The sequence below is a fragment of the Lissotriton helveticus genome, chromosome 5_1, assembly GCF_964261635.1.
Source record: "Lissotriton helveticus chromosome 5_1, aLisHel1.1, whole genome shotgun sequence".
Taxonomy (NCBI): Eukaryota; Metazoa; Chordata; class Amphibia; order Caudata; family Salamandridae; genus Lissotriton; species Lissotriton helveticus.
Genome location: NC_136065.1, coordinates 143,236,546 through 143,263,019, shown reverse-complemented (window position 1 = coordinate 143,263,019; position 26,474 = coordinate 143,236,546). Strand labels below are relative to the sequence as shown.

At 42.6% G+C, this 26,474-nt stretch overlaps 1 protein-coding gene across 6 annotated transcripts in view; it reads left to right on the top strand.

The window, feature by feature from the left end:
* Nucleotides 1–26,474, top strand: part of SEC16A (SEC16 homolog A, endoplasmic reticulum export factor) — a 421,944-nt gene that overhangs the window by 39,194 nt on the left and 356,276 nt on the right. For all 6 annotated transcript variants that reach the window (XM_078641918.1, XM_078641921.1, XM_078641919.1 and 3 more), the window contains exons 2-7: nucleotides 9,682–13,858; nucleotides 17,980–18,110; nucleotides 19,414–19,508; nucleotides 23,214–23,337; nucleotides 24,011–24,209; nucleotides 24,845–25,028. In XM_078641918.1, coding sequence (XP_078498044.1) covers nucleotides 9,749–13,858; nucleotides 17,980–18,110; nucleotides 19,414–19,508; nucleotides 23,214–23,337; nucleotides 24,011–24,209; nucleotides 24,845–25,028 — 4,843 coding nt within the window. In that variant the 5' untranslated portion in view covers nucleotides 9,682–9,748. The remainder of the gene's footprint in view (nucleotides 1–9,681; nucleotides 13,859–17,979; nucleotides 18,111–19,413; nucleotides 19,509–23,213; nucleotides 23,338–24,010; nucleotides 24,210–24,844; nucleotides 25,029–26,474) is intronic.

Here is a 26,474-nt window from a genome sequence, read left to right as displayed (position 1 = left end):
CATGGAGCACCTAGTGTGCCCCAGGCAGTGTCTGGAAAGCATTCACTGAATGCAGCCCTCCCTGCCCCAATACACAAAACCTTGTCTGGGGAGGTGCCAGCACCTCCTTGGACAGGAAACCTATTGTCCAGGCCTCCCCTGCCGGAGTTTCGTCCAGCAACAGGAGGTCAGACATGTGTCTGTGGCAGCAGCATCCATTTTGTGATGCTGAGGCTCTGTTTAACTTTATCCGGGTAAACCAGTAACTACATGTCTTCTCCCTCTAGAAGGGTGGAATGCTACCCCACTGCCAGGACTGGCGGGGGGGGGGGGGGGGAAGGGGGTGGGGGTAGTATTTCAAAGTGTTTGACACCTTACACGACATGTTTTGATAAAGCCAAGCCAAAGTTAGCATTAACCGCGAGGATTATAATGCACTTAAGAGTATATGGTATGGCTATATCGTAGAACAGCTATAAGGAGATGGTTCCGAAAGCTGCAGAGGGGCTCAGCTCATGCTAGGGCACCCTCTCACATAAAGCCAAGCACTCGACCTCCAGGATTGTCGAGGTCTGCCTTAGGAGTGGCTTATAGGTTACTATGTGTCTATATAGGTATATAGATATAGGTATACTGTATCTAAGTAAGGGGTGATTACACCACCTTACCCAGGCTGTGTGAACAGACCTGTGGTGTCAGTTTGGAAGGCAAACCAGGCGTGGCACAATACATGCTGCAACCCCTGGTAGGCCTAGGGTGCACCTATGCCCTGGGTACCTAGGGTACACTATACAGGGGCTCACAAGGGTGACCCAGTAACCAATCTGGTATGTACCTAAAGTACATGGTATCAATTTAGAGAGCGAGAACAGCTAGGCTGTGGTCCTGATTAGCAGGGCCACAGCCAGACTAAAGTCGAAAAACCAAAGAATCCTAGCAAAAAGTGAGGGTAACCATAGGAAGCAGACCCTACAGCGCCAACCTAGAACAAAGGGGACGCGTGCGTCTGTAAGTGATCGGGTCCATCCTATTCTATCGAACCCTTGAACACTAAATATTAAAGTCTATTTATAGTCCATGAATTCCAATGCTCTAGGAAGTTTGCTTGGGCTATATGTCTCTATATGATATGGCACTGCCTAGCAGTTTCAATTTCAATGTAATGTATAGTTGGAGGTACAATTTACTATGTAGGCTTTAAATTTCCGGAAAACTAGCTGGGTGTAAAATGTACTCTGAATCTGTGAATTCACTCACTGTTCTCTCCTTTATAGTTTATGAAAATAAGTGTCACTGCTGACGGAGGTCAAGCCTCCTGCTTTGCCAGAGACGAGGAAGGTGTAGTGGTCCCTTAGGTTGAGTTGCACTGCATCAGTTAACATTGCATTTGCTTGTATTGACCATAAGATTGTCTCCTCTTGGAGCATTGTTCATCGTTTATTTTATATGGGTGCTCCTTTATTTTATCTTCTTGGGTATCACTTGTGGCACATCTTTGTATTGCCTGCAAACACTAACTCCCTACTTTCAGACTACCAGACAGCATTCCCCCCATGAAGAAGTACAGAATCTGCCCTCCTCGTTATCTGGGATGACCTTAAAAACATAGTAGACCAGAATGAGATTACTGAACTAATTCTCTTGGACCTCTCAGTTGCCTACGATACAGTTTACAATGACAATCTAATACAAAGGCTCAACGAGGCCAGAATAGAGGGGATTGATCTTGACTGGAGCACATTCTACCTTCAAAACGGAACAAGTGTCATCCAAAGCATACTCCGCAAAAGCAGGGGCTCCTTAAAACGCTCATCTTGCCCTGGCTTTTACAACATCTACATGAAGTCCTTACTGGTTTAATTTCAGCTCAAGTGCTATAACTATGCAATTGAAATACAAATAGTCCTTAAACTGGAAATCCTAAAGACATTGGAAACACAGAAATACTCAGGTTTTCCAATTGACACATATGACCTATTAAGAGCCTGGCCTGAGTATATGAGACCATCTCCTAAAGTATCTAATGAAGTAAGAAACCTTGAAATTACCATGGACTCCAAGTTATTAATGAGTGCCCAAGTGGACAAATTGGCAAGATCAAGCTTCATCACCATGAAAAATCTGTGAAGCATCTTTCCCCACCTTGGATTTCCACACAAGGTCCAGGCTGCTATCTCTTGAACTGTCTAAACTTGATTACGCCAATTGCCTCTACCACGGATCATCTGTACCAACTATGAAGACACTACAATGGATTCATGTCTCTGCTGCCAGACTATCACTACATGTAAAGCCCCAAGCCCACATCTCCCCTGCCTTGAGGGCACCACATTGGTTACTGGTTGGCAAAAGATCCACCTTCAAGCTGTTTTTATCACGCACAGAGCAATACATGAAACAGGACCATTTTTTTCATGATGAATAAAATCACCAAATACATTAAACAAAAGAATCTCTGCTCAAAAGTAGACCTCTGCTGAAAACCCCACCACACAAGAGAAATACATGGTTGGTACATCTTTCTCTGTTCAGCAGCCAAACTATGGAGTTCATTACCCCCAAACATATGGTCTAGGGATAACTATTTTCTCTTCAGAAGACTCAGTAGCCGAACAAAAGCCTCGCAGTGGGGTGGGGAGGGCGAACTCCAGGCGCCCCCCCTCCTCAGCACAGTACTCTTGCCTGAGAGCTCCTGAGCGAGTCTGGAGAAGGGCCTTCATGTACTTTTCAGCCCCCCCCCCCTCACCTTTCGTTACAACCCTGAGAAGACTACTCCAGAGTTGGCTCTTTCCTACTGAACCACCAAAACCAACACCAATGTACATGTACAGCATATCTCTGTGTTTAACATGTATAGTTTGATTATATGTATTGTATCTAGATATGTGTGTGTTTTTTAAATATATATGTGTGTTCTTAACATGTTTATAGGTCAATGCATGGATTTCATATGTTGTTTAATTAGATGCTTGCGGGCCTCTGTTATATTTATCTATCGCTGTAATGTAAAGATTATCACTATTGAAATATGGAGAATATAAAAAAAGTTATTAAAAATCAATTAGGTTCACATACAGCTTTAAAGTTTGAGTTCATACAATACAACTTTAAATCTCAATATATTATCTTCCTTATACATGTATACCCTTTTTATTAGGTCTCGGAACTGCGAACAGATTGCGAAGCAATCTGTCGTTCCGAGACTCTATTGTAATCATTCTCGCTTTTACGGAGTCAAGGGAGACAGGAGACAAGCGAGGTGCACGCGCAACCTTGGAACTGGGATCAGGTCGCGCGCGCTTCCTGTCTCCCATGGCTCCTGAGAAGCAGACTCACACGCACGCATACACACACATACAGCCCCCCCGCCGCGCATACACACACATACAGACTCCCCCCCCCCCCGCCGCCGCCGTGCATACACACACAGAACCCCCCCCTTACACACACACATCTCCTACCTCGTCTCGGCGTGTTATCGTGCTCCCCGCTCCTCTGGTGCGCGCGCACCACTGGTTTCGATTCCCGCGTCGGCCGGTTTCGAGTCTTCTTTTCCGAATTCCCTCCCTCTCCCTCTACACTTTGTAGGTGCAGCACACACTTGACAAGCAACAGCACCGTCCAATCCTAAAAGCAGCAGTTAGCACGCTAGCCCTACTCCGTCACGTGACCCGGAAGCAGACTGTACCGTTCAGCGCCCAGTGAAAAAGATGTAAACACCGTGCGCGCGCATCCCGTACGACCGTCATCTAGGATCCAGCTGCTTGTTCTGTCGATCGCTTGCGGCGCTGTTTCTCGGGCCACTAGCCCATTTGCTCTGATTAGATAAGACTTTGAAGTTCAGGGTCACTTGGGTTTCCTCGTTCCTAGAGGAGGTCGGTCGTGTTCAGACGGCCCTGCGTCCTCTGCCCTCGTAGGCTAGCTGGGTTGTAGGTGGTGTTTTTAGTTTTGGTCGCGTTTTACGTTTTAATTACCTTTTTGTTCCGATTGGTTGATAAGGGCTATTTACCTCTATTATGATTGGTAGGTAGAACATTCGGACTTTTTCTGTGTTAGAGTCGACTATAAAACAGACATCAGTGAATGTATTTTGGTGCGTTGTGTACTGATAGGTGTCAGGCTGAATAAAAGCAACAGTGAATTAGTATCGTTGCATAAGCGTAAGACATTATTACACTGCGTTTTGTCCCTCAAAATTCTGGGCTCTGATTGCACTATATCAGACGAGTGTCTTGACTGTACTGCCTACAGCTATGTAGGTGGTACTTTAGTGTCTGTCCTTTGGAATAGAGATCGAGCTTTAATTTAGTGTATTATCTGTTCTGTGTTGGTGTTGCTTAGGCATGCGTTTAGTGAAAGTTACTTCAAGAGTGTAAGTTTGGTATCAATGTCAGGATCGGAACGATTGTTGCTCATAAGCAAGGGAGGCCAAACATCTAAGGTGGGTGAGCTGTAGCAGATACCACACGGTTTGGGGTGGATTGGGATCGTTTAAAATCGTGTGTGGGCGGTTGGTAGTATTTACTGAAAGTGTGATGATGGCCAGGCAGCCTCGGGACTATTCCAGGCTAGCGGGTCACGGGTAAATGTTGTAAAGTATCCGAAAGGGAGCTTGAGTGTCACGTGGCTTCAGTTCCTACCAGTTCACGGCGAGATATCATGTAGTGAGGACAGCAGTCGATAACGTGTACCGCCACGAGGTAGCATTTTCTGTAAATATCCTACTATCAGTGTTGTAGAGATTCTGTCACTTTGAGGCCAGGTTGAGTGGATGTCCTTTCCCTCAGACATGGGCGATGGGGTTACGCAGTAGCAGCACGAGTCGTGGCGGTGCCGGGGAACCGCCGGAGGGCCGGTCCACAGGTCGCCACGGTAGTGGCGAGGAGAATGAGGAGGAGAACGTGGATCTGGCACAGGAACTGGCTTATCTCCTGCGCAGGTAAATCCTCTTGTGTGAACCATCTCTCACTGACTATGTGCTACACTATGCTACACTACTATTATTTCACAACAGGTTGGAGCAGGGAAGGGATAGGTAGCATAGTTCAAACTGCATCTTTGAGGTCACTCTGTTGTGTGCGCACAGTCCCAGATTATACAGTTGTAACTGCGACAGTCTGTGGTCAGTCTGTTATAGCTTTATGACCCTGGAACATTATCTGCCAACAGAAGGCCCTGGGATGTATACTGTAATAACATGCCAGCCTTGAGTCCTGTCATCTTTGTTGTAACCACTCAGTACTGGTTTTATACTTACGTAATTGCTGGCATATCTGTTAAGGGGACATATTGTTTAGCTACGTACCTATGGGCTGTACTGTCTTGCTGCCCTGTTGTCCTAACTTTATGCCACTGTGCTATATTGTCATACCAACAGGCATGGGACTATACAAATTTCACAGCTTGATTTTACTCTCGTAATCGTTGCAAATGTACGACCCTGGATCATAAGTTGTCGTCAATTTTTAACTTTTGCATTCACACTGTTATCACTGTTAACATTCTGTAACATGGCTCCACTCAATGCCCATTGAAACTGCCGGCCTACCCATATTATACTAATTACTAATTACTAATGTGCTCCTTTACAGCATACATTGTGTAATATACATTTCCCGCTTTCAGTGTGTAGGGGTGATCTAGACATGGCAGACATTTGATCAGCTTTCATGCCAATTGTGCCTTACATAATCATGGGAGTAGTGAGTGCAGAGTAGTGAGTGCAGAGTAGTGAGTGCAGAGTAGTGACTAGTGAGTTGTGAGTAGTGAGTAGTGAGTTGTGAGCAGTGAGTGCAGAGTAGTGAGTGCAGAGTAGTGAGTGCAGAGTAGTGAGTGCAGAGTAGTGAGTGCAGAGTAGTGAGTGCAGAGTAGTGAGTGCAGAGTAGTGAGTGCAGAGTAGTGAGTGCAGAGTAGTGAGTGCAGAGTAGTGAGTAGTGAGTGCAGAGTAGTGAGTGCAGAGTAGTGAGTGCAGAGTAGTGAGGGCAGAGTAGTGAGTAGTGAGGGCAGAGTAGTGAGTAGTGAATGCAGAGTAGTGAGTAGTGAGTGCCGAGTAGTGAGTAGTGAGGGCAGAGTAGTGAGTAGTGAGGGCAGAGTAGTGAGTAGTGAGGGCAGAGTAGTGAGTAGTGAATGCAGAGTAGTGAGTAGTGAGTGCAGAGTAGTGAGTAGTGAGGGCAGAGTAGTGAGTAGTGAGGGCAGAGTAGTGAGTGCTGAGTAGTGAGTGCAGAGTAGTGAGTGCTGAGTAGTGAGTGCAGAGTAGTGAGTAGTGAGTGCAGAGTAGTGAGTGCAGAGTAGTGAGTGCAGAGTAGTGAGTGCAGAGTAGTGAGTGCAGAGTAGTGAGTGCAGAGTAGTGAGTGCAGAGTAGTGAGTGCAGAGTAGTGAGTGCAGAGTAGTGAGTGCAGAGTAGTGAGTGCAGAGTAGTGAGTGCAGAGTAGTGAGTGCAGAGTAGTGAGTGCAGAGTAGTGAGTGCAGAGTAGTGAGTGCAGAGTAGTGAGTGCAGAGTAGTGAGTGCAGAGTAGTGAGTGCAGAGTAGTGAGTGCAGAGTAGTGAGTGCAGAGTAGTGAGTGCAGAGTAGTGAGTGCAGAGTAGTGAGTGCAGAGTAGTGAGTGCAGAGTAGTGAGTGCAGAGTAGTGAGTGCAGAGTAGTGAGTGCAGAGTAGTGAGTGCAGAGTAGTGAGTGCAGAGTAGTGAGTGCAGAGTAGTGAGTAGTGAGTGCAGAGTAGTGAGTAGTGAGTGCAGAGTAGTGAGTAGTGAGTGCAGAGTAGTGAGTAGTGAGTGCAGAGTAGTGAGTAGTGAGTGCAGAGTAGTGAGTGCAGAGTAGTGAGTGCAGAGTAGTGAGTGCAGAGTAGTGAGTGCAGAGTAGTGAGTGCAGAGTAGTGAGTGCAGAGTAGTGAGTGCAGAGTAGTGAGTGCAGAGTAGTGAGTGCAGAGTAGTGAGTGCAGAGTAGTGAGTAGTGAGTGCAGAGTAGTGAGTAGTGAGTAGTGAGTGCAGAGTAGTGAGTAGTGAGTGCAGAGTAGTGAGTAGTGAGTGCAGAGTAGTGAGTAGTGAGTGCAGAGTAGTGAGTGCAGAGTAGTGAGTAGTGAGTGCAGAGTAGTGAGTGCAGAGTAGTGAGTGCAGAGTAGTGAGTGCAGAGTAGTGAGTGCAGAGTAGTGAGTGCAGAGTAGTGAGTGCAGAGTAGTGAGTGCAGAGTAGTGAGTAGTGAGTGCAGAGTAGTGAGTAGTGAGTGCAGAGTAGTGAGTAGTGAGTGCAGAGTAGTGAGTAGTGAGTGCAGAGTAGTGAGTAGTGAGTGCAGAGTAGTGAGTAGTGAGTGCAGAGTAGTGAGTAGTGAGTGCAGAGTAGTGAGTGCAGAGTAGTGAGCGCGCAGGGTGAACAGTGTGTGAGCGCGCAGGGTAAACAGTGTGTGAGCGTGCAGGGTAAACAGTGTGTGAGCGTGCAGGGTGAACAGTGTGTGAGTGTGCAGGGTGAACAATTCCAATCCAAACCACATAATTCCATTACACAGCACATGCATACACTCCATAACACATGGCTAAAAGACATTGCCATTTACAATGCCATTAGCTCGAACTCAAATAAATCCGAGACCTATTGCATTTCCAATGCTTGTGTATATATGTATCTATGTATTACTTTACACCTACTGTAGGAGTAGCTAAAAACACCTTTAGCGCTCTCAATGCACTACTGTCTCACCATATACCTCTCTCAGTATATACTCCACCTCCACTCTCGGACTAATCCCAAACCTCATTCTACTTCTATAATCTCCTCAATAACCCTTTTTAGACTCTTCCCTTCTCTATCCCTCCTTAGCTCACCCCAAAGCTCAATTTACTACGATCTCCTGAACAACACTTTTTAAATTCTTCCCTCATGCATCCCTCCTTTGACTCATTCCAAACCTCATTTTACTACTGTGATCTTCCTAATCCCTTTCTACAGACTCTTCCCTTCTCCATCTCTCCAGACTCTTCCCTTCTCCATCTCTCCATATTACTCATCCAAAACCTCATCTTACTACTATGATCTGACAAATAACACTTTGTAGACTCTTCCGTCTTCTATCTATCCATTATTCTATTCTATTCAACTAGCAGACTAGTGTCACCGCTCAAATTGACTCCTGTTTCCCTGAACTAATCCATCACTCATCCTTTTTGGGTTCCAGAGTAGCGTGCTACTCGTTGAAAAGAGGTTTGATGCCTCATCAGGGGTAAGTGTTATATTATAATTGCTCCGTATGCAGATAACGTGCAGTGGTCACCCATGATTTCATTTCCAAGTCAAAGAACTCAATCACTTGTGTCCTGTATGATCTTCTCTGTGAGAAAACCTTTAGCTATGAAATGTGCCATCAAATCTTTTCAAGGTATTTGATTCTTTCTTTAATAAGGTGTTTGATCTAAGAAACTGCTTATAGTGGTCCATAATTTACCAGATGAAATCTATTTGTACCTTGATCTGCAATCTCCGATTTTGTTTGCAAATACATCGCAGCACATGCTGTTGACATTGTTTTGTTAACTACTTTTTTTTTAACACAGGCTGTCCCAGTATTGGGGTGTTTGCAAATACATACTTTGCTATTTACATGAATTATTAGTACCCCCAGCATTCACTCCAGGCACCTAAAGTCTGTTTCAACATTTGTTTTTTTAAATTTATTGAACACACTCTTTGATAATCGTATGCTAAATTAGCACTTAGATTCAGTTTGTAAATTAAATTTCCCGGTGTAAAGGACCCCGGTTTGCAATGTGAACATAGTTAAAATCACTACGAAATGTTTTAGCAGTTTCATGAACTTCAACTTGGTTCTTTTAGTTGAAGGCACATGCAGACCATCTTTGCAAAATGGAATTGTGATAGTTGGACTGGAGACGAAAGTAATTTGAAACTGGATTGTTGCCTACTCGTTTAGGAGCTATGTTTTAGTAGGCAGTGTATCTCTTGTGGAGGCCATTCTGTACATTGTGGAATTAACTCAACCATTTGCAAGAAGTGCCAAATTTCATAAATCCAGTTTCTTGCGTTGTGGAGTTCCTGGTACTACCCCCACCCCCTCACCATGGGTGACCTTACTAAAGTTTCTCTTCTTAACTAAAAGACCCGATGATTTGGGATATTTATAGGAAAATGGAGATTATACCAACAATCTAATTGACTTGTGCTTCAGGGAATGTTATTGCTTGGTGCGTGGGCTTATGGTTCCCTGCATTCCAACATGCCAAGTACACTGCTGCTGGTAGCAGGGTATTTTGCACAACTATTCGTCAGACTTTGAGCTCAAGAGTGATCAATAGTAAGGACGAATTGTCTGCAGTAGTGGTGATTAGGAAATATTTACATGAAACAGATCCCCAAGATACTTCTCATAAGTGTTCTGTAAGGTGAAAGTGCTGCTATAAATCCTGCAAATTGTTTTTACTGTTCATAGAAGTAGAATGTGAACTAGTGAAGGTGTTCAATCCATGTTCACAAACTGAGGGTATACACACAATTTGTGTAAATATTAACTCGTGTTGAAACTGCATATGTGAAGGATTTTTATGTGTCATCAACCTGTAATGCTATCTCTGTTTTACATTAGAAAGTATAATTATTGCATACAAGCATTTGAAGGCAATATGTTTTGCTTGTACATTTCTAGTTTACAATAAAGGGGAATGGCTAATGCATGGCATTTCTTTTTTTTTTTTTTCTGCAGTGGTCTCCTCTAACATCTACGAGGCACAGTGAAGAAGCAAAGCAAGTGATCATCTTTAGAAACAGCCATGCAGCCTCCTCCCCAGGCAGGACTTTCAGGAGCTGGCGGGCCTCCACCACCGATAGGAATGGGCCCGAATGCGTATCGGCGCAACAATCCCTACAGCAAACGGTCAAATGTGCAAGCATCTGGGGCACCTCCTGCTACCACTTTTCAACCTGTGACGGATCCTTTTGCATTTGGCAGATTGACTCCTCAGAACACGCCACTCAATAATCCATCAAAAAGCAATACAGTTATCAGGCCAGGTGCTTCTTTACCAGCATTTTCACAACCAGCTGTAACGCATCCGGCATATACAGGGGATTATTCACAAGGAACATATATGTCGTCTTTGGGGTCTGGTCCGGGTTCATATGGAGTACCTTCATCCTCTTCTGGAGCTTCACATGGGGTGTATACATCCTCTTCAGGTTCTGGTGTAGGCTCTCATGAGGTACCTGCGACCGCTTCAAGGCCTAGCACAATTTCAAACAGCGGATCATCTGGTCCAAGTTTACATGGTGGATATATATCATCTTCAGGGTCTGGGCCAAGTTCTTATGGGGCCTATACGTCATCGTCAGGGTCTGGACCAAATTCATTTGGGGGTAATACTTCATCTTCCGTTTCAGGCACAGGTTTGGATTTGGTGTGTACATCATCTTCAGGAACTACCGCACCCTCTGTAGCAAATCTGTTAACCTCTCCAAATAGAACGGAATCTTCAGGACTGACTGGGTATTTTACTAACAGCACAGCTGTCCATCCCAGTAGAGAACCACCAACCCGAAATGAATCTGCTCCTCCTTACAGTTTAGGTCCTACATTTGACAGTATGTTCCGAGAACAGCAGCAGACTGGGAACCCAAATCAAAACAGACCCCAAAGCAGACAAGATAATATTAAAGATTTCAGTGCAAGTCGCCCAGCGTTACCAAACACAACCTCATTCCATTCTCATCCAGTTCAACAATCCAATCAGTGGAAGCCTTTCCAAGATGGGCTACAAACCTCCGTTTCAAATTACTTGCCCCCTCCTGTGCCCCCTTCTCAGACTGTTCCTTCACGTGTCCCTCACTCTGTGAATTCCTCCCTTCCATTGGGCAGTACTCCGTTTACTGCGCAGACCCATAACCCATCTCATCCTGGCCAAAGACATCAAAGTACACTTTCGACACCTCTAGCAGCTGCTGCTGAAAGAAGTACTGTAGGTGTTTTTCAAAGCAGCACTTTACAATTTAGCCACTCATTTCAGCATGAAAAGAACTATAACCCAACTTTAGGACAGAACATGAATTTCTACAGCCAGCCTTACACAGAAAGCTATTACCCGCAGTCTATCGTAATGGACCACAACCATGAGGAAACCCCGTCTTTAGTTCCGAACGCTGAAAACCATTTGTATAATAGGACTGAGGCAACTGGCTCCCAAATCCCTGCAGATTCGGGAACAATCTCAATGTTCTTTAAAGGAGATGAGGCGGAAAACGAAGAAATTGTTCCTTCTGAAAGACAAACGGGCAGTCAAAGGGTAGATTCTGATTCTTCTTCTGAGCAGAGATCTGCACAAGCATACATATCTCCTCTTTGTACTCAACCCCATGCAGCAAATATACCATCACAGGCACCTGTTAATATGAGTTCAAATAATGAGACTACTCCTATGGGCATAGAGCAGTATTTTTCTCTGAGTGTAAGCAATCAGGATGACTCTAGTAACCCTTCAGATGTTTATGCAAATCATAAAACACAGGTTGGTGTTGCTAGTGGGGCACAGTATGACAATGTTGAGAACTTGGAGTGTGTTCAAAATCAAGAAGTTCTGCCAAGTGAGCCATTAGATGCTAACTCTCTGTCCCCTAGCTCTAGTTCTGATATGTTCCGGTATGGCCCATTACCTGGACCACCAGTCCCAAAGAACAGCATTGCAGAGCGCTCGGAAGGGGGACCAAACTTGGAGACTCCTGATTCTGTATCTCATCCTGTTCGGTCTGATAGCGTCTCCTCTGGGTATAGTAATGTAAGTCACCGGAGTGCATCTAGTTCGACAAGACCTCAGGAGCTAACTGGTACCTTTATTCAGCAAGAAAGTGGAAAACCAGAGGAGTCCCCTTCAGGCTTTTTTAAGCAGATCGATTCTTCTCCAAAAGATAGGGATTCCAGTGGACAGAACATTTCCAAGAATAATATGCATGCTAGTTTGGCCCATACTCCACCAACTCCTAGTCCCCCCAAACCCACAGGAATATTTCAGACCAGTGCAAATAGTTCTTTTGAGCCTGTCCGTTCCCATGGGATTGGCGTGAGGCCTACAGAAGTAGATCAAGCCAAGATGGTAGGAGAAGTTCGAGAGAACCTAGAGATCCAAAGCAAGACCAGGCAGACCAGCACCATGCTTGCAACCTCTCCAGGCAACCTTGAGCAGCCACCTGACAATTTGGAAAATATTTTCGTGCCCCAAGCACATCATTTCCCTCATCAAGGGATTGGAGATCCTGGTAACCTTTTGCAACCACTAAGAGGCCCTTCCATGGAATCTGCAACCTTTATCTTAGAAAAAAGACCTTCCTCTCGAGCACATGGAGCCAACAAGAAGTGTGAAAGTCCAGCTACCACTCTTTGGGCTCAAAGCGAATTGCCTGCTTTTGGAGCAAATGTTCTCCTTGCTCCTGCAGCACCTGCTGTGCATGTACCTCCTAAACCAAGGAATAAAGATATATTCCAGCCTCCAGAAGTGGGAGTTTTGGATCTCAACTCTAGCAGTGTTCCTGCTCTTGCTCAGCCTTCTACAGAGGTCAATGTTTCTTCAGAAAATCTTGAGAACCCTCCGAAAATTGGAGAGGAAGAACCATTTAATTCGCAGTCCAGTTCCGGTTATGCAAGTTTGTTGTCCTCCCCACCTACAGAATCTTTGCAAAATCAACCTCTCTTGATTGCACAACCCAACCAAAGCTACAATTATTCACAGCCAATTAATTTTTCAATGTCTTCTTTACCAAATCAGCTCAACCAACATGAAGGCAACAGCATGCTTGGATGTGATGTCAAGTCTATATCGGGCAACCATGCATCGCATGTTCGGGGCTTGTCTGGTGAAAATGGTGTGTCTCTTTTCCAAGGTGGAACCTTAAATAAACAGCCCCTGTCCAATGATCTGCCTCCTTCTACTTTGGTGCTAAGCACAAGTGTCTCTCAACCCATGGCTTCAGATTCATTGACCCAACCCCCATCACAGCAAATTCCACTTAATTTAGCCACGTCAGCCCAAGCTAAAATCAAAGAGGAGCCCGTCATTCCTGTGCCTGATACATCCCCACAAGTTCCATCATCACCCGGAACTGTGAACAATATTTTAACAGGCAGTTCGACTGTGAAGGTGGCTTCACCAGAAGGACATGTAGATTTGCACTATAATAATTCAGCAAAATGGTCAAATAGTCTTGAAGAAATGTCTGGTGCGCTTGATTTTACAATGAGTCGGGCATCAAACAAAGACAGTGCAAAACCTTTTATGCAAATACAAAGCAACTCAGTTGGGGATAGACCTGTATTTACTCAGAATCCTTTCCCTATGGGAGAAGGGATGAATGACAAACAAAGTTTTTATCAACAGGTCACTAACGATAAGCAACAGCCTTCTGCATTGCTATCTGAACATAAGCAAGTTATGCATTCAGCACCACCTACTGTGCCCAATTCTTCATCTTCGGAGCAGCCTAACACTTTGAGTTACCAGATGCCCCCAGAAAGTCAATTGGTCCAAGACGTAGCTCAAAAAGAAATGCCGACACAAAGCAATAAACCTCCTCTTGTACCTCCTACAGGAAGTGCCTCACAGCCTCCGACAAGCTATGATACTGCAAGACCTGAGCATGCTGCTGGGCGTCTTCAGTCCTCCAGTGCTCCTGCTGTGCCTGTTAGCACAAAGGATCCTGCAGTGCAGCAAGAACAACCGAGGCCACCGAATTCTCAAACACCACAACAGGGATTTGGGCCAGGAGTTGATCCATCTGCCTACATGTATTACAGGCAGCCATATGATGCATATTCTGCGTATCAAGCAGCCTATCCAGCTGCAGACCCTAGAGCGACGTACCCAGTGCCAGATCCCAGAGCAGCTCATCTGTACTATCAGGTAGCAAACTTTTCTTTATTTTGATACTAACATAGCCACTGAATAACTTCTGGAAGCCTTTTATATTCAGTAAAACATATTTATGTAATGTGATCGTGTGGGTACTGGTCGCCTATTGTTTCTTTTTTTTAAAGTGCAATCTGCATGTGGCCATTCATTGACTGGTTATGAGATACCCATGTCCAACTATTAACCCTCAGAGCTGTGTCGATTTAAGGATGGTTAGTGACACACCAAAGCAACCTTTTGCATCTTTCCCTGGCAGCAGGGCCACAATTGGTGTTCTGTGGGCAATTTAGTTCCCCTTGCTGGTGAAAACCTTGAAAGCTGCCCGGTAAATGGTAAATGTAGCCATGCAAAGTGAGTTATAACTCTGTGTTTGCAGCCAGTTAGGTGGATTGGATGTGCGGAGAAATTTTAGGGTTTGTTTATTGTTTTTGGGAAGTCAAAGGGTTAGGTTTGGCTTGACAGCACATCTGTTGCCAGACCGTATGCGATCAATAGAAAAGAGCTTTAAGAAGCACTATTGTGAAAGGGTTTGGCTCCGTTTGTAGACTGTTTTGCCAGTGGTTGCCTTGTGAGAAAGTTTATGCTGAATATAGTAGGCCTGAGTTGCTAATAGAGGCTAATCAATGATAAAGTCTAAAGATTAGGTTGATTCATTAGAGAAAATACGTCCATTGCCAAAGGTCCCGTCTGTTTATTGTGAAACATTGTGAGACTTCTTTATTGTGAAAAGGAGTTGATAAAGGCACTATGTATGTAAGGGCACATTGTTATTAGACTGTTTAAAGTATGTAGAAACGTATTTTTGTACATGATATTGCAGAGAGGACTAGAATACCTGGCAGTAGAATTGCACTGTGAAAATCCGTGCTAGACCGTCTTAGGAGGGCCTGGTCGGTTAATTGTCTGCAGGCTCTACTAATTCAAACAAGTTCATAAAAGTATATACATACATCTATTTGTATACTTATTATATGAGTAATCCACACACCAGACATACCCATATATCACAGCGAGGTGGTGTGTTAGTCAGATGACTATGTCCTGAGGAGACCCTACGAGTATTTTGGGATCCAAACAATAACCACCCCGCCCCCCCAACCACCCACCTGGTTGTCAGTGACGAATAGCAAAAAAAAAATTGTTAATTTACTTGAGCTACCCTTACCTTTTTGGTACCAACTTATACAACCATTGGGTTGTGTACAGTTTCTAATGTATGATGTAAGTATGATGACTGTGAGCACTTCTTCGTCTACACTTTTCTTAACATGTATCACTTTATATTATATCGAACGGTGCTTGGATTGATTCAATACATTTGTGACAGTAAGATTGTCTTTCTAGTACATACAGTTGGAATAAAAATGCATTGCCACTTTGTTTTGGACTCCTAACATATAGACGGGATTTCCCTGTACAAATGAGTCCCACTTCACCATGTGTTTGGATAGCACACAGCCTGGGGCTGTGGGTCAGGCCACTTCAGCGATTAACTTTATCACCCTCTGAGTGACCGCTTTATGCCTTATCACAAATGCACATCCTCCTCAGTGCGATTCAGTGGCAGGACTTGTGGGCCAGTACTTAAGGTTTCCAAGTTCACCTTTTAAAGGACTCCTATTATTTCTTTCCCTCTTGAAATGTCATTTTGTTTGTTTTTGTTTGTGGGTTTTTTAGCATTGACCGACACCTTTCAGACAGTGCTGCCAGACCACTTGCTTACTTGTAGTTTCATCTGCAGTGTGCTGCATCCCACAGGGCCACTGCTTGTATAATGAATGGCTATCTTGGAATGATTCTGTCCATACTGTACATGTGTTTAACCTTTCCAGAATGGTCTCCATGTTTATAAGCATGTTTAGAAGCCTAATACTCGTGGTCTAAAAGGCAACCGTGTGAATCTTATCCTGATTGATTTGTTTTACGGTCCTTTGAAATGGGTATCCAAACAGTAAACAAAGTATGGCCTGCAAAATCATTTACAATTATGGATTACAGTGCATCTATAAGTAATCCAGTCTTCTAACAGCGTTATGAAAACCCAAATGTAATTTGCCCTGCTTATGATCCAAAGCAGTAAGTGCCTGAATACCAAAACATGCTGGTTTTGTTTTAAGTCTTACCAGTAAGCTTATTTCCTAATTAGAAGTGTGGTTTTGCATAATGTTCAATGTAGGGAGCACTTTTTCTTATTATGGGCGATGCATGCAAATATCACTAAAGCACAGATGAAATGTGCTGCCCTATTTTTCATACCATGGAGTTGCCAGGTAGATGCCAGCCGATTTCATACATCAGACCAAACGAATATGCAGATGTTATACAGACCTTGCATCTAGATTCGTTGATTGATTAATTTTATTTTATTTTGTTTTGGATATTTGGTGGGTTTCTAGCATTTGTAATGGCAAAGTATTCATTGCATCCTGACTTGTCATTAACTGGTATGTCCAAAAAGCTGGGCTATGTAAAGAATATGAATCTAGTAGAGTTTGCCATTGGATCAATGGATACATCTTTGACTGGTGCCCAGAATTGTACACTTAATTTGCAGGTCACTTCGATCTCCGTCATCTCAACCTCTCCATCATCCTCCTCAACCCCTGCTAATCTAGGGCACTGCTCTACTGTGCATCTTCTCCATTGGTAGTATTCTTGCAGTTCCTTGCTTGCGTTTTTGTGAAAGCGTCTGTGGTTCTGGACTGATGAGGATAGCTTGTAGAGTGTTCGGAAAGGTCCACTGTATCCAAAAAGAGGGAAGGGTACTGAAATTTTATAATTACCTGTTATTTTGTTAATGATTATGAAATGGTGCACACAATGTTTGTACTTCTCATAGAGATGTACATTTTGTAAGACCTATAGGTTATGGAACTAATATTGGAAAACTTGATAGAAAGATGTGGAAAAAAACAGGGGCACCTAAAGGGTCTGGTTCGCCTCACCTAGTGGCATTAGTTGATGAAGGGGAATCCATTAGGAGCAAACCTATTCTAGAGCTATTAAGTTGAAGATGGGTATGAAACTGAATTTGTTGAATAGTCTTTGACCCTTTTTCCTCTGGTTTCTTTTGTAACAGCAAACCAATTTTTTATTTACAAAACCACTGCTTTGAACAGTTATAGGGTGTGTTTCCGAACTCGCTCGTTTTTGGTCACAGGTGCCCTACTTTAAGTTCACCACTCCAAACCCTGTACACTACAAAACGAATTCACAAAAAGGTGAGAGATACTCGGTAAAATGTAATTTACTTAAAAGGCCGTCCAGATAACAATGTAGCTAAGGAATTAATATTTCACATATATTCAAGGAATGGCACAAAAATAATTCGTAGTTAAAAGTTCTTCATTTCTTTCTTGAAATGCAATAAAGAAACACAGCCAATGTGTTTCGCCCCAAAGACAGCGAGGCCTCTATAGTGGGGAAACTAGATGAACGGCAGCAGCCTGTAATTTAATGTGTATTGAGAAGACCAAAGAGTGGCTCCTGCCTTACTGGCCTCAAAATAAGGCTTACGAGTGAGTGTGTCTAACGGTGGGGGCGGTAAGGCAGGACAGGGTGTTGCATCTGATTGCATTTTAATTAGAAGCTTTTTTTTCTAGTTTACAAATGGCCTGAAACTGGTGTCTTTGCTATTAATTGTGCCCAACATAAATATTCAATCTAAAATTAAGGTACCTTCCCCTCCTTAAGCAACATGAATTCATGTAAGGGGATAATGTGGTTGAATAATTTAAGTTGTGTTAGTATAGTACCGTTTTAACCGACAATTTAAGGTATTATTGTTGTCAGAAAAGTCAGAAAAACGGTACCAGTGTAACACATGTGAATACCGACCTAATGGAGGTTGGTGTCTGTTTGTGTTCTTGTAATTGGAGTACATTTGCCATTTTAATTCTTGCATCTGCTAAGTGCTTTCTTTTCGTGCTGCAATGTTACAGCTGAAACATCTTTTGTACAATGATGTATCTTTTTGAGTAGCAATATCTATTTTTCACCTGCATTTATTAATTTGAGGGTTCTCATTTATAGCGGCTTGTTTCTAGACTTAAAACAGATTGTATTTTAAATGCAGCAGTGTTCCTCAATCCTTATTTTGTCACATGTTTCAGAATGCATATGGTCCCTATGACCCTCGCTACATCACTAATGCTGCTTACGTGGATCCCGGACGATACCAGTATGTGGAACCTGAGCGACCTAGTTCCCGATGTAGTCGTACCTCTGATAGGCCATCCTCTAGGTATGTGCATGGTGTTGATGTTTTGTTTTTTTCTTCACATGTTTTATGTAAGTCTGTAGTGTAGGATTTGCCAGTGCTTGCATTGAGAGTCCCCGGCTCAATTTTAGCGAGTCCTTGCGTAGCATAGCGAATAAGATTTTGGGTACTACCGGCCCTCTATCCAGGAAATGGATGTACAGTTTACTTCTCTGTTGCTGCAAGTCCAAGGAGTATTGTATACATGCCAATGCAGTTGGGGCACAACTGAAATGTGAAATAACATCACATGCTGTTATAAAGCCCTTAGCTGAAATCCATGCAGAAAGCTTACTGAAGTTATGTGTCTCCTCCGATTCGGTGTTTTCAAGAATATGACTTATGATTGAAATATTAATGAATGTGGACTTCCCTGTGATTGATTAGTTTGTGTACATACAGCACATGTTTTCATTGATATGTTGAAAATTAATTGGTGTGGTAAGTATAACAGGTTTTTATGGTATTTTTTTATAAAGTACTTTCTGTGATGAAAAAAATAATGTATTTTACTTGTGTGATGTTGAGGAGTTGTTCTAAGATTTGTAAATAAACTGCATCTTAATTGTAAACAGATTCCAGTTTGATGGTAAATAACACATGAAGACCTTCCTTACAATTACTCAAAAATCTTAAAGAGAATTTGGAACTTGTAATGTGCAAGACCGCTAAATGTAAAGTTACACAATTGACTTGAAACCAAGGGTAGGAGTGGAAGTTGGGGTAAGGGGGCGGGCCGCAGAATGGAGAAGGCGTGCCCCGTCAAAATGTGGACAAGGGATATTGGTGTTATTCCGTAACTTCACGTTTTTTAACCATGTGAAACACAGTACAGCGATCTGCAGATGGATTTAATCCACAATCAAGGAAGTTTCATACAACTGTATTTTTATTCAGTCTAAAGCTGGCATCATCAAAAGGATATCTTAAACAGTAGCTCTAGCGGAGAGCTAGCAAGCTGATGCAGGGTCTTCATCTATGTGACGAGAAATGCATGCACTGAAATCTGTATTGGATGGGGGTAACCCCCTTTCCTAAGTGAGATATATTTAATACAACTCATTTATAAACACACGCACACATTACGTTTTACAAATATTTGCTTATAATTCTGGTGTGTGTTCAAAATTGTTCCAGGGCAGTGGAAACTAACTAGTCTGTTATGGATTACTCACCGCACCTACATCTTAAAAGCTACAGTTTTTAAAAACTTCTTACTAAACTCCGTATGGTACAATGAAGTGTCTGTTTATAACTGGAGTTACTGTTCTCCTTTCTTTGTTCTTAGACAAGGCTATGCAGAGGACTATGGAGCTCAGAAAGCTGGATGGGGCCCCCCCAATGATTATTATGGTTACTACCCAGGCCATTATGATTACGGAGGTAATAAAAAGCTGGTGATGGTTGCCCGTTTTCTAATTATGACCCCACAACACACTTTATCCATCAGATTTGGGAGTATTTTTACCTCTTTAGTGAATATATTCTGTTCTGCGGATAAGAGGGGGGGGGGGATTACATAGAGAATTTCTTCTGTTTTTGAGTACCTGTAAGTAATGCTATTGCTTTAATAGTGTTCACGGAAGTTTATTCTCCTCAACATAATTTTTGCAGTGAACCTTAACATTATTTTACGTGTTAATCTCCTGAATACCTTCTCATTTTCAGAATATGGATAGATGGTTAGGTAGGTTGGTTGGTTGGTTGGTTCGATTAATATATAGTGTCAGAATTGGGCAAGGAAGAATTTTGGTGCATGGATTCCATCTGTTTAGAGCACTCCATTCTGTAGTCCGTGTTTAAACTTGCACAGTAGTCCAGATATTCAGTGCAGTAGTCTACATATTCCCATTGCTTAAAACACATGGACACAGTCTCCTCCCTCAAAAACGACAGGAAGACCTTTCACAAAATACATGATAAAAACAGGCTTTGCAGTCAAAGGGCATGCAAGCCAGAAAAACATAATAAGTTAAAGTTTCATAATGCTTACAAAACAGTTGAAAAGTGAACCACCCGAGAGGGGGAGCTATTTGATGGAATTGGGTAATTTTGGTCACTGTATTTCTGAGGTTTCCTAGAAATTTTGCAACTCCCAACTGGGTAAGATTTGAAATCTTTGGTGTAAGCAGTCAAACTAACAATGAGAAGTGCATGGATTGTAGTGAACAGCCAATCCTATTCATTCTGCAGATATTTCTGGGAATGTGCAGAGTTTAGGAAGGCCTGGTCTGTCTTATGCTGGATTTGTCGTTTCTCAGGAAGGTAAATAAATTGCCCTGCTGTGATGTCACCTTACTGCCTTTTCTGTGTGGAAAAAGATGTGGATACCAAGCATCTTTATGACTATAGTGGGTGCTGCAAAATGTTAATTGACTCGTACACAATGGCAGCTCTAGCTAGAATGGCAAATCACAAAGTGCCAAGCATAAAAGACTGGTGCATTGTTGGAGCATGATGACCGGAAGAGTGTAGAGAACCCACCAGGGTTTGGTTGCACTCCCATTAACACAGTCTCTCTAGACGCTATAATTGGTGATTAAGAGAACATTTAACCCCTTCGATGCTTGTGACGGAACGGTTCCGTCATGAGCGACGGTTGGGCTGTGCTTATGACGGAACCGTTCCATCACGGCCACGCCCGTTTCTTAGAACCTTCAGCACAGCGCGAAAATTCGCACCGCGCTGAAGGTGTTAAGCACCATTAGGTTAGTTTTAGTGCTGTGATTTGACTGTAGATCTGGATCTCCTACTAAGGTCTTGGCGAGAGTATGGAAGGCACAGATACAAAACGACTCATGAACATAAATAAACTAGTTTAAATTGGAAAATTATAGCATAAAATGATTCTCTTTTGCTTATAAATTGTGACCTTTAATTAAAACAAAATTGTTGGGATAACTATTCCAAGTTACTAAGTAAAATAATTACAATATGGAAGAAATACCTGAGTTCTGCCATATGAGCTGCATTCTGCCAAATGAGTTTTGTTCTCCGCAGAGAAAGTGTTGCTGGAAGTGCCTAAAGTAACCACACTTTGTGCTGGAGGGTGTTCTTGTCCTCCTAGTAGTCGAAATATGTGAGTTTGTGCTCTACTCCATGCACGATTACTATATTTAGCAAAGCAAATAATTTGAATACTCTAGTGTAAATCTTTAGTACATATTTGTGAAACCTGGATTGTAAATTAACAAAGGGAGATAAAAGTCCTTGAACAAGTTTCAGTAAGGCATGTTGAATAGCTAACTCACTAAAACCAGTGAATATAATCATTTGGAGAAATGCAGCTGTAATTTGATGTTATGGCAATATTGTCAGAAGATTCCAACCATGGTGTATCTACTTTTAGCATTCCAGCCATATAAAACGTAACTGTATTTACAAAATATAACACCTGCATGACATTTTAGTAGATTTTGCTCTGGTTGGGTAGATACTTTGAAACACAGGCTCTTCAACTCCGTACCTAGCAACCCAAAATGGGATATCCCACTGGTGCTAAGCGGCAGGCTATCAGTTAACATTGGCCACTATGTGTAGTTGTGGTAAGGTCCTGTTAGCTGTTTTTATTTTTTACTGAATTGCAAATGCTGAACAATTTACAGTTCAGTTCCAAGCTGTAGGTTTTGACAAAGATGCAGGCTGTTTTTCTTCTGTTTGTTTCTATAGGCTGTTGCAGTGAATCTTGAAGTTTTAAAAAAGGTCACTAAGCAGTTCCAGACTAGAGCTATTCTTTGGCAGGAGGACGCGTCAATCACTCACAAAGTCTTTGGGGAGCAGTGTGGAGCATGTACAGACTTTCTGGGGTTTATTGAGTTAGCAAAGGACTCTAGGCTCTTCTCTTGATCGTATTCCTTCATTCCCCATGCTTGCGGTGTGATGGAAGACACAAAGATTGGCACTAACAGGAGTTGAACACCAAGGCCTTTATTGATGTGGAAGTGCTCATCAGCCTTGCTCTCTGTTATTAACAATAGGTCATTCTCCAAAACCAATCTTTGTCAATAAGCAATCCGCTTCTCATAAGCAGGAAACGGTATTATGGTACTGTTCAACAAATATTTTACAGTTACATTGCCTTTTTTAAATATACCTTGAGGTAATTTTCATAGGTTTCCATCAATGTTGTTCACTAGTAAAACAAACAAAAAAAAATACTGCCCACTCACCCTACCGGGTCGGGGTCTCCAGCTAGGAGTGGTTATCAGTGCACTGGGAGAAGAGTAAGTAGTTAGCTTGGAACATTAGAAGTGAGGTAAGGGGGAGGCTTTACAGCAAAGCATCAGTTTGCACTATGCCAGCGGGTTTCCTCTGGGGTTCTACTTGACGTGTAAACAAATATATCATTGTAATCAGCAATATTATTCCGATCTTGCCATGTAAACTCATTACTGTAAATGGCTCCTTCCGTAGCACCTGCCCTCCAGGTACATTAAGTGATTGTAAAGCATATTGCTTTGTAAAGAAGAAACCTAAAATTATTTTCTGAGGTTTAATCTACCTTTAACTGCTTTAAAGGTTTCCTTGCTGTAGTTATTTAGTCTCATGACTAGTCTGTTTGTTTTTTCTTTCCATTGCACCCTGTGCATTGGCTTCAAGTTGGGTACCCGATGTCACTGCAAACACAGCTGTCGTGAAATTGCAATTGGTTAAAGCAATTTATTTCTGTCTTCGTTGCAGTAAGATAAAAATAGCCATAAACAAATTTAGTCAAAATGGGGACTTTGTTTCTGCAAGTGCCTTGTTATATGCTTCGTGTTGCATAAAAGTGGGTATCTGCATAGCACTGCCATCCTCTATTCCGACTAGCACAAGCTCTCGTGGTTTAGTCACATCTGTCTTTCTCTGTACTGCTGTCTGTGTTGGATGGGCTCCATTTAAATGTAAGTTTCAGTTTCATCATGGTTTATTTTGAATTGTTTAAAAATTCACTGCATCTGGTGGGTTAAATGCATCCAAACCATCAAGAATTACATGTAGAAATCACAACAGTTACCCTCTGCTGAAGAAAACATTATTGGCTTAAAGGGATTACTGAATTTGTCAAATGTGACAATGAGGGTATCTTTAACAATGTCCTTTCCACAGATCCTAGTCATTGGGATCCGTATCATCCAGCCTATGACCCCCGAAGCAGGGACCCCAGACGATACTGGTATGGCTCTGAGCAAGATCCTTATCATCGCAGTGATGCATATCCATACTCCAGTAGGTGGGTGCTTGATTAAGCTTATGCAAGTGTATGTATTTATCTGCAGCTTTGCTTCATCTGTTACCCTTTCGGAATTTGTTTTGTAAGACAACATACCGATCTTGCATAAAAACTGTATTTCTACTGGATTTTACTACCATTCTATTGTTCTGTGAGGGTCATGTTTACATAAACGTTCCTATACCTTTTTCGTTATTTTCAACCATAAGAGTACATCCGAGTGGTCTGCAGAATCTTTGCAGCAGCAGACTATGCTTGTTCTTTTATATTTTACCAATGACTGTAATAGATCTACAGTTTTTGAAATATAATGGCCCCTCTTGACTAGCAGCTACCCTGATTGGTGCCTGACGGAAGAGACCTCCGACACCTGTAAAAATCGAATATCCTCTTCTCCATTCTGGAAGCAAATTTCCTGATGTATGCTATTCGGAAATCTAAGCAGTGTTGTTTGTAAAGAACTGCCACAGTAAAAAGATGAGTTTGGGGTGGATTGGACTATCCAGCATTTGAAAAAAATAGTATGCCTTCATAACTTTTTCACTTCCGCATCATTCTAGATATGATTTGAATGCTATACGCATTTTTATTTTCATTGTGTGCTCTGAATTGCTGTGGTGCTGTCACATGGTGTTGCATTGCCCTAATCGGTTTCTTGCTCTCTTTTCAAAAGGCGAGGGGGTTCTGAGGATCCCTGGCAGTATGACCCACGCTTCGACCGCAGCTTTGATAATGAACCAGAGCCGACTAGGGGCCCGTATGGTGATGACTTTGATAGGCGCAGTGTACACAGTGAACATTCGGTGCACAGTATTCACAGCTCCCGGAGTGTGCACAGCCGCCGAAGTAGCTTCAGCTCTCAGTCACAGCATGTAAGTTTATATGGAATACTTAGAGGTGGGACTGGGCATGGGTGGATTTTATTTTTCCTATTTTCTTTTCTAGCCTCCTTGATTTGTAGTTGAGAATAGAAGACATGTTTTGTACTCCATACTTAATCTGAAACATTTTTTGCACTCTACAGGCACTTTAATAGACTAGCTTCTTAATTAATAACCCACAAAGACTGGGTCTGAACTTTTTCAAACATTTTCTTTTCTCAGCTAAAGTGTTGAAGTTAAAATAAATCAACACAGTGTTTGTGTATCTTTTAATGCAAACCTTAGCTACAGTTGACACTAATTTCTCAAAATTAAGGACTTTGCTAAAAATGTCTTCAGATCACTATGGCCAGTCTAACCACCCTCGGTGGAAAGCGAGTTTATGGACAAATCTGATTCCAATAGATTTGTTTTGGAAAGATCCTTTCTAATCAGTAGCTCAAGAATCCGTAAAAGGAATTTAGATTACAGTGTCTAGTGACAGTGAGTCTAGTGAAAATAAGAGGTGGAACCATCTCTCCTCCCCCTGTACACCAGCCCTCTCTTCAGTGTAATTCATATTTACTTACTAGAAGATTGTGCATTAAGTGATTAAAATATAACAGAATTTTGTTTGACATTTACAGAGCCAGGTTTACCGGAGCCAGCCAGACCTAACTGCTAATGCCTATGATCCTAATGCAGATCCAGCATCACTGCACTCTGACTATGCCTATGGGCTGTACTCTGGCAACTTTGATAATCAACCATCGGCTGCAGATTACTCCTATGGCTACCCTACGGAAAGTAGTTGGCAACCTGTAGAACAAGGTATTTACAGAGATTGATATGAACAGATCTAACGATGAGGAGTAGTTAATATGAAGAGCTAGTTGGTGCATTGCATAGTCCTGAATTAGACTTGGTGGTAATGCAGTCAAAGATTGAGTACAATGTTTGGGCTGCTGCAATGTTTCATTTAGAAGTGCTCGCTTGCAGTTGAGTTAAGATTGCAAGAACATCTCTACTTTGCCTCAATGCCTTGCCATTTAATCTGTGTTGCTCACAAGATCATTGTGCTTCTATTTCCGTGGACTCCAGGATCAGATTTGCAAATAGCACATATTTCAGTTTAGACTATTAATGTACAAATAAGCTTGAACTGATATGCTTTCACAGCCAATTTCAGAGACCTAAAACTCTATTTACAAGGTGTATACTTTTTATCTATCCAAACTGTGGGTTAGAGGTACAATGACAGGCTCCCTGTAGAAAATGTAAACCAGGGGTTGATAGTTACTCTCTACTGATACAGAATATTGAAGGCCATCCACACTCTTCTTTCTAAAGAATGTGGGGATCCTCCTCCCTAAATAGTACACTCCAAGTGCAGTTGAGTCCACAGCTCAGTTAAGTCACTTCTGGTTACATCAATGCAGGTGTTATAGCAAAATAATTGACTAAAGTAGCCTTTTCTTTGCACGTTCCTGTAGGCTTTACAAGGATGTCTTTGTGTTCCACATTGTGACAAGTCTGTTTGCACTGCAGTTTCCATATATGTGGCATTTCTCTCAGATTGGTTAGCTTATGCTAACACACTCCGTCTTCAAGCAGTGCATGTCATTCCATCATTCATCTGCTGATCAGCATCATAACCTCTGCATCTTGGACAGCAGACATCCAGTCCAATCCTCCGCTGTTTATGGTACCATCATTATGTGGTACCCCTGATCTTCCTTCTTTGCAGACAGGGTAAGGGGGACCAGTTCCTGTAGAAAATTTGCATTTGTTCCCTGGAAGAAGAGTCTGAAGTTAAGCCTCTGGGCGCAATACACAGAATCTTTTTTTGGCACTGATCGAACAACGATTTGCCCTACCTCATCAATGGGCTTTACACAAGTGGCGCCAGTAATCCTGGGAAAGATGAGAGTACACAATTTAAGGACCATCTATTCCTTGGCACCTGACAGCTGAGGTTGCGCCTGGCTGGAGTAGTGTACAGGTGGCTCTTGAAGTTGATTGCTACCCAGTCAGTGAGCGGTGAGCCTCTGATTATGAAGAAGCAGCATACCTCCTCTAATGTGCTGAGGCACCCAAAGCCCCCTCTGAAACATGTGGCATAAAAAAAAGCAGAAGAACAAGCCACTGTTAAGTTAGCTCCCATGGACAGCCAGTTACATCTATCAACTATTGGTAGGTAGACCCAACTCTAGAAATGCACCATACCATAACAAAGAGTATCTGGCCTTGCTGTCTTTTGTGCTGATCCTTTTCTGT